This window comes from Gekko japonicus, unplaced genomic scaffold, assembly GCF_001447785.1.
Source record: "Gekko japonicus isolate JY-2015 unplaced genomic scaffold, Gekko_japonicus_V1.1 scaffold1251, whole genome shotgun sequence".
NCBI classification, from domain to species: domain Eukaryota; kingdom Metazoa; phylum Chordata; class Lepidosauria; order Squamata; family Gekkonidae; genus Gekko; species Gekko japonicus.
The window spans coordinates 18,414-27,073 of NW_015168084.1; the positions used below are offsets into that span (position 1 = coordinate 18,414).

An 8,660-nucleotide genomic window follows, 5' to 3' on the forward strand; every position below is an offset into this window, starting at 1 on the left:
TTTGTGTTGAAAGCATTGATTTGTTAAATGTAAACATTTAAAATATACCATAGTTTTTTTATAACCCTGTTTTGGCATTTCTTCATTCATACCAGGAGCCTTTAAAAATGGCCCGGGGCTGTTTCAAACTCTGAGAGGCTCTGATCACACTCATTTTATTCCTAAGCACATAGCCCAATTAGAGTTGCCAAGAAAGCGTTGGTAAATTCCTGGAGATTTGTAGGTGGAACCTAGGGAGGGTGAGCAATGTTCCCTCTAAGCTGTGGAGTCCTGTGAGCACAAATTTTACTTTCTGAGCTACTGGCATTAAAGTTGTGAGCAGGTGATTCGGCATAAATTAGTCCGCTCTGGAGCCATCCTTCCTGAGCGAGGACAAAAATGGGTGAGCTGGAGGCTAAAAAACTGTGAGCTAGCTCACACTAACTCAGCTTAGAGGGAACACTGATGGGTGAGGCTTGGGGAAGGGAGGGACTTCAGAAGAGTATAATGCCATGGAGTGCACCATTTAAAGCAGCCGTTTCCTCCCAGGAACTGAGCCCTGTAAATGTCTGGAGGCCAGTTGTAATACCAGGAGGTCTGCAGCTCTCACCTGGAAGTTGGCAGCCCAAATCCCAAATCCTATCCAAAATTAGGCATGACGCTACACAGACCTGTGGCCGTGTTTTTTACTTTTGAGGAAAGAAAAGAAGGCAAAGTTATCTACCGTAAAAGCTAAATCCGGTGGTAAATTTATACAGCTCTCATCCATAAATGCTCCTTGACTGCTTTCATCTTTTTTCCCTTTTAAGTAAGGCTGTGTACTGGGCTCTAGACTTTTGATTTGTAACCACAGTTACAAGCATTACGCATTTCATAGGGAAGAATGTACGTGCCGTCAGCTTTAATGCAGCATCCCCACTCTCGCCCCGCGCTTTGATCTTGAGATGCTATTTAGGAAAGAGTCGCTGGTGTATAAATGCCCCCATCTGGCCTCTCCAGCAGTCAGTGTCAGAATCATTGGAGAGAATGTCCTGAGTGTGATGCTAATTGTGGAAACAGGGATCCTCGATTCTTATCAGCCTCAGCACCAGAAAGGAAATAAACTCATGACACCCCCCCTCCACCATATGGACATAACTGTTTTCAGTCTAACACAAGACATTTCCACTGGTACATGGACTATCCTGAATCTTCTTTTCGGATCTGGTTGCTATTTTTATCCTTAAACTGTACTTCCACTTCTAGTAGTCCCCCCAGCCAAATGCATGCATGGTGGCTTCCCAGGAGACTATGTTTGCCAACCTCCAGGTGGGAGCTGGAGATCTCCCAGAATTGCAACTCATCACCAGACTATAGAGATCAGTTCCCCTGGAGAAAAATGGCTGATTTGGAAGGGACTCTGTGTCATTATATCCTCTTCTCCAGGCTTCACCCCCAGTCTCCAGGAATTAACCAGCCAAAATTTCACAAAAGCTTTTGCAGGCTTTTGTTGTTGTTCAGTCGCACAGTAACACCTTCCTTGGAGTAAGCCCCACTGAATAGAACTGTCTACTTCTTCACCCAAAGAATAATTAACACATGGAATTCACTGCTGCAGGAAGTGGTGGCAGCTACAAACATAGACAGCTTCAAGAGGGGCTTGGATAATACAGCCGACGGCCATCAGCCACAATGTATAGATGGAACACTATGTCTGGGGCAGTGATGCTCTGTATTCTTGGTGCTTGGGGGGCAATATATGGAGGGCTTCTGGAGCCCTGGCCCCACTGGTGGACCTCCTGATGGCACCTGGGTTTTGGCCACTGTGTGACGCAGTGTTGGACTGGATGGGCCCTTGGCCTGATCCAGCAGGGCTTCTCTTATGTTCTTATATCTAGCATTTATTTATTTATTTATTAAGCTTATATTCCACCCAACCTCACAAGTGGGATCCGGGCGACTCACAACATATAAATTAACAATAAAAATGATTCCAAGTAGACCCTTTTTAAAGAATTGCTCTCTTAAATGAACAGCAAAGGGGAGAGAAAGACATTTAGAGCATGATGGAAAACAGCAAAGTTTGTCAGCACCTTGCAACTTTATTGAAAAGAAACCAGACTAAATTGGATTACATGCTGATGGGTGCCACTCAGATTTCAAGTTACACCATGGGCTCAAAAACAAAAAGACTTCTACGGGATGTCCCGACTTCTACACGCTGCAAGAGGAAAACTGTGAAAGTCTAAAAGGTTTCATAGGCAGCATGAGTCCAATAAAAAGATACAATTCCATCTGCTTCTAGTCACCTTGAATAATGATGGAACTTCTAAAGAAGACATTGAGATAAAGCAACTGTCAACCTGGACTTGGATGGATTATTAATTTTGGTTTGCAAAAGCGGTTACTCCTCTCTCTGAGAGCTACAAAATGTCTTGCCGCACCCAAAGAGCCAAAAACACAGAGCCTTTTCACTTTCCAGAAGCAGTAACTTCTTGGAGCCTATGTGGGCTCTCTTCCATTATACTATTTTGGGGGTGGGGGGGGGCTTTCTATCTCATTGCATAGCAATTCGGAAACTAACAAAAACAACAAGCACACCTTCAGGTTCCGCACCAATCTACTCCACCATCCCACAAGAATTTGTTGCAAACCTATAATTTTGCCTGCTAGCCCGCCTTCATGATTGCATGAAAATAGCAGAGGCATCGGTTTTGATCTCCCTCCTTCTCCTTGCTTGCTTCCTTGTTTTCTTAAATGCTCGAAGGTTCCTTTTAGGAAGATTGCAGGTGTTCAGAGCCAGCGTGGCGTGTATGAAGCCTCAGTGAGAAAGGCGGACTACGAATAATGCGAATAAACAAACAAGTACTATTCTGCCCAGGACTGGGGACTGCGGCGTTCAAGGCACTTTCTGTCAGCCGAAACTACCCTGCAGGGCTGTTGTAAGATAAAAGGACGAAGGGAGACCCATAAGGTGCATGTGGTAAGATCGATCATAAACAGAAATCAAATAAGCGTTTCCCACCCGCTTAGTGTCCCGCTGGGGAAAGGCTTCACCTGCTAAAACCTCCATATTCCGGTGCTAAAAGCACATCACGAGGAAAAAGAGGTGGCAATCTGGCTACTGTTAGCCAGCTAACAAGCCCGCATTCACAACACCCAATCAGTTACGCCCCTCATTGCTTTCCTGCCAATCCCTACTCACCAAAACTCCTCTGACCCGCCCCTTCCCTTTAAGCTCCGCCTTCCCTGCGCCTCGCTTTCCTCGACTCTCCCAATAGTTTCTTTATAGTCGCCTCTCTCTTCCCAGCACCTCTATGGTTTTGTCCTCCCATTACGCCACTTCCGTTTTCCGGTTTATTTTTCCGGAGTCCTTGGTTCGGTTTCCCGGGCAACCGCAGACAGGTGAATGATCGTTCTCTGCCTCTTCTCCGACTTTCAGACTCCCGTAAGTCGCGCATCCGCGAGGCGGATTTCTCTCCCCCCCCCCTTCATTCAGCTGTTCCCTCTGTCAGTGAATAGTTTCTGGCTGCTGCTAAGCGGGGCCATATTCTGTTTCTGTTTTAAAAACCTGCAGTTCTTTCCCACGCTGTAATGTCACTGCAAGGTGGCTTATTTCTCTCTAGATAAAATACATAATAAAATGTATTATTTCCCCCTTAACAATGTAAGAATCTAATAGCTGTCGAAAGGAAAATGGAATTGATCTTGCCTGTAGGCTAGCCGTTTAGAAAATCTAGATTCTAGACACAAGAGTGCCCCTGAGCGTGTGAAGAGCAAACCCCTATGTCAGTGGGTGCTTCCAAGAAGGGCCTCCACAAACTGGGTTAAGTGGGTGACAAAATGGCAAATGAAGTTCATTGCTGGTAAGTGTAAGGTGATGCACATTGGGACAAAAAATCCCAACTTCAAGTATCGGGGCTGAAAGGGGGAAAGATCTTGGGGTCGTAGCGGATAGCCCAATGAAAGTGTCAACCACCCAGTGTGCTGCAGTGGTGGAAACAGCAAAAATCTATGTTAGGAATTATTAGGAAAGAGACTGAGAGTAAAATGGCTGATATTGTAATGCCCCTGTACAGATCTATGGCATGGCTTCATTTGCAAAACTGTGTACAGTTCTGGTCACTGTGTCTCAAAGAGGACACTGTAGAGCTGGAAGAAGTATAGAGGAGGGCAACCAAGATGATCAGGGGGTTAGAGCATCTTCCCTAAGAGGAAAGGCTGAAGAGTCCGGCACTTTTCAGTTCAGAAAAGAGGCGACTAAGGGCAGACATGATAGAGGTCTATAAAATGATGCATGGATGGAGAGAGAGGACAAAGCACTTTTCTCCCTCTCCCAAAATACTAGGACTTGAAGGCATCCAATGAAACCGATGGGCAATAGGCTCAGGGTGGACAAAAGGAAAGACTACTTTATACAGAGAGTAATTAAAATGTGGAATTTGCTGCAAGAGAATGTCGTGATCGCTACAGGAATAAAGAAATAGATAGGGGAATTAGAGATTGATGGAGGATAGGTCTGATAGATACTGGCCATGGTGGCTGAGGGGAACCTCTGCATTCAGAGGCACTAAGCGTCTGAATCCCAGAGGCAGGAGGCAACATTAGAGAAAGGCCTCGGCCTCAATGGCCTGTTGTTGTCCAGATGCCTTATTTTTCTCTAGGTAAATTAAATAAAATGCATTATTTTTCCTAAACTACTTAAAAATCTAGCAGCCGTCCAAAGCAAAATGAAATTGCTCTTGCCTATAGGCTAGCCTTCTAGAAAATCTAGGCTCTTGAAACAAGAGTGCCTCTGAGCATGTGAAGAGCAAACCCCAATGTCAGTGGGTGCTTTCAAGAGGATCTCCACAAACTGGGTGAGTGGGTGACTAAGTGGCAAATGAAGTTCAGTGTTGGTGATGGCCACAGGAATGAACAGCTTCAAAAGGGGATTAGGTAGATTATATTCATGGAGGGTAAGCCGTGGTGACTGAGAGGAACCTCCACATTCAGAGGCACTAAGCCTCTGAAACCTAGAGCCAGGAGGCAACATCAGAGCAAGGCCTTGGCCTCTATGACCTGTTGTTGGCCCTCCAGAGGAACTGGTTGGCCACTGTGTGAGATGGGATGCTGGACTAGAAGGACTATTGGTCTGATCCAGCAGGGCTCTTCTTATGCTATTATGTTCCGGACAGATTTGCACCCTATTCGATGAAGGGTTTCCAGATCCCCCCACCCATTCACTTGGCTGACATGACGAGTGCTACTGCTTATTTTAGGTGGCAGAAACTTAGCCACTGGTGTGTAGGTGCCTGTGAATGCATTGTATGTTCAAGAGTGATTGCCCCTTTGTGTCCAGTTTCTCTCCCACTGTTTTCAGTTCATTGCTGAGCATAAGGTAGAGGGGATGTGAATAACTTTGGGTTCATTAATGTGGAGAAACTATTGCAGTGTTCCTCTTTGTGTGTTACTTTAGAAGCATGGAAACATTCTCCATTTATGCTTGATATGCAAAGCCATGCTTAAATGGTGTTGAAAATATCTCCTCACCCTGTCATCATGGATTTTGGCCCCTACTCCTTGGTCGCCTTGTGCTTCCACCCCAAAATGGCACAGGGCTCAGTTAATGGAGAGTTAGGATGTCAGTAGTGGGTGAGCGAACCAGGAGGCTCTGTAATTAGATGGTTCATGGGAGCCTGTTAATGCTTTGATTAAATCCTCTGCTTTTATAATAAGCCAGAAAAAGAATTCTCTGCTTTTAAAGTAAGCTAGAAAAAGAATAGGCTATCTAATTATTTATACTCTAAATAGTCTTTTAAAAGCTGTCACTATTTCCTCATATACCTGAAAGGCTAGGCAGCATTTCATGGTTAACCTTGTGAACCAGTTTCAGAGCTTCAATAAAGCAATGTTTTAAAAGAATACTCCATAGACCTGCTATAGTTATGGTTATTAGTTGGCTGCAGCCAAAAAAGCAGGAACATTAAAGGTGGTTTTGAGTGTTGGGGTGGGATATGGCAGGAGAAAAGAATGAGAATTTAAAAAATAAGCTTCTGGGTAGGTTGCACAGTATACATGTGCATCTATAAGTCCTTTTACGTAGCGACACCGAACAGGTAAAAAATTCCAGTATGATGAGAAATGTATAGTAAGGCAAGTAGAACTTAAATTTCATGTTTGCCATTAAGAACTCTGTTGCGAGCTTGTCTTTGGAGGAATCAGAGCTGGTTTAGATTCAGTGTGTACAACTGGAACATAACCATATAATAATTTGTTTCGTTCACACATGTGTAGGTGGGGAAAATAACAGTGTAGGTAAACAACCCCTTCTATTTCTACCGAGCATGTATCCAATTTCTGAGACTCGTTTTCTTCTCTTTGTACAGCTTGATCCCGGGAAGCGCATCAGATTTCAGCAATGTCCACCCCTCCTCTAGCAGGAGCAAGTATGCCCACTGGACCATTTTCCGGTCCCCAGTCTCAAGCTGCTCGAGAAGTGAACACCGCATCTCTCTGTCGCATTGGCCAAGAGACCGTGCAGGATATTGTATTTCGCACCATGGAGATCTTCCAGTTACTGAGAAATATGCAGGTGAGCATCAGCATATTTCCCCCTTAATACCGTTTTAGTTTCCTGTGGAATTTCTTGGATTCGTCCCTACAATGGATACAGTAGGAAAGAGAGAAGAGCTTCAGATAGAGAAAGAATTTCACATTTGGAAGGGGAGAAGCATCATTTAAGATAATCTAGTGATCAAGATTTTGAAATACACATTTTTGAAATACTTCAGATTATGAACATTATTTAAATCAAGACCAACAAATCTTTTCAACTAAATCAACCAGTTGCTGTATATAACATTAAAACTCAAGACTAGATGGCATCCAAAGTACACTGTAGTTTTCTACTCTCTTCTCTCTAGGGCAATTTTGTTCCCTTACAACTTCCTTTCATTGTTTTTCTTGATTTACATGGACTTGGTAATAGCAGTAGAAAAGAGTAAGAGCACCTTAAAAACTAACAAAGTTTGTGGTAAGGTATGAGTTTTTGAGAGTCACCACTCACTTCTTCAGGTAGGGATAGAGCAGCGAAAGCTCCTACCCTGCCACAAATGTTGTTAGTCTTTTAGGCGCTACTGGACTCTTACTCTTTTCTACTGTTAAAGGTAATGGTTTCCCTTGCTTGAAAGCTAGTCGAATCTGACTCTAGGGGGCGGTGCTGATCTCCGTTTCCAAGCCAAAGAGTCAGCGCTGTCTGAAGACATTTCTGTGGTTATGTGGCCGGCATGACTCAGACAGATTAATAACACTGCTACCCACCTTAGTAATAGCAGCCAATCCTCATATGATCGTGATAATCTCAGAACCTCTTACATCAATCCTTAGTTGATGGTTTTGTAAGACTTACTCCCTTTTCTCCACAATAATTTTGGCTCCTGCCAACAGATTCCCTTCTAACACTATATTTTGTGTTTTAAAATGATTATATAAATTTTCATGTTGTTGTTATTTGGACTCTGGTTACCATGTTTTTTAATGTACCAATAAAAATATCCCTGGTTTTAATGGATCTACAGAGAATATTTAAAAATTCAAAATTTAAGTTTTTAATTTTCATAATTACAGCAGTTCTCTTCAAAATTTGCTTTTAAGATGTACTGCTACTTAAGCTGTAGTTTACACAGGATCTCTTAAATATTTTATCAAAGTTGCAAAGTGATATTGTTTGTGCATCATTGAGAAAAAAATTGAGAAGTAAAAGGATTTCACAATGTCTTGAATCTTTAACATACTTATGAAAATAAGTTCACTGATCTCCATAGAACTTGCTTCTGTGTAGCCCCAAGAATCAATTGGTAAATGGTACAAATGACGAAAAGTTTCTGTGACCATAAACAAGTAGCTAACAAGTACTTAGCAATGCAATCTTAAGCAGAGTTGAACCTCTCTAAGCCCATTGACTTTAATGGAGTTAGAACAGTGTTAACTCTGCTTAGGATGGGCCCTGTACATTATTCAAAGGCTGACTGATAACTTACCTATATCTGCAATTTATGTAGGGAATAGGTACTACATTTTGTTTGTTTTTTTCTAATTCTGTGACTCTAGCGTTGTTAGTGTTGCCAGTATCTAGATGGGCAACAACAAGCACACAGGGAAGGCTAAGTTAGATACACAGAAAACACCGTGTTGAAATAATACACGCAATATTCACATGCACTTATAGCTAAATATATTTGATTTATATACACAACATCAACTCTAGTGTATTGTAAACACTTTCAAACTACAACATCAACATTTCAAACACTTTCAAACTAAATTATATAACACGAAGAGTCCATAATCGCAGAAACCCACTCCAGTATAAACTGTCTTCTTCCTGATGGAGGATAGATACCAATGTACAGTTATTTGCACCGAACAATGCAGCAACCTATTGTACATTTCCCAAGTGATGATCCATCAGGTAAAGCTAGCAGGCAGCTTGTATTTCTCACTGTGATGATTCAGCTTAGCAAGCAAGCTTAGTAGATGTATTTTCCCATGAGGTGATTCAGCTAGCAAGCAAGCCTAGCAACACGCTTCCCGGGCATATCCTGCATGTTTCGAACAAATCTTCTTCAGGCATATAAATTTTCCTGGAACTGAACAACAATACATATCATAATATAATATAAATACAATATCCTTACATAGTACCAGGAAAAACGGGGGGG

General features: G+C 42.6%; 1 protein-coding gene across 1 annotated transcript in view; it reads left to right on the forward strand.

Annotated features, from left to right (window-relative positions):
- The first annotated feature begins 3,318 nt into the window (after positions 1-3,318).
- MED30 (mediator complex subunit 30) overlaps positions 3,319-8,660 on the forward strand; it is a 29,872-nt gene continuing 24,530 nt past the window's right edge. The window contains exons 1-2 of the mRNA XM_015414704.1: positions 3,319-3,406; positions 6,327-6,532. Coding sequence (XP_015270190.1) covers positions 6,359-6,532 — 174 coding nt within the window. The 5' untranslated portion in view covers positions 3,319-3,406; positions 6,327-6,358. The remainder of the gene's footprint in view (positions 3,407-6,326; positions 6,533-8,660) is intronic.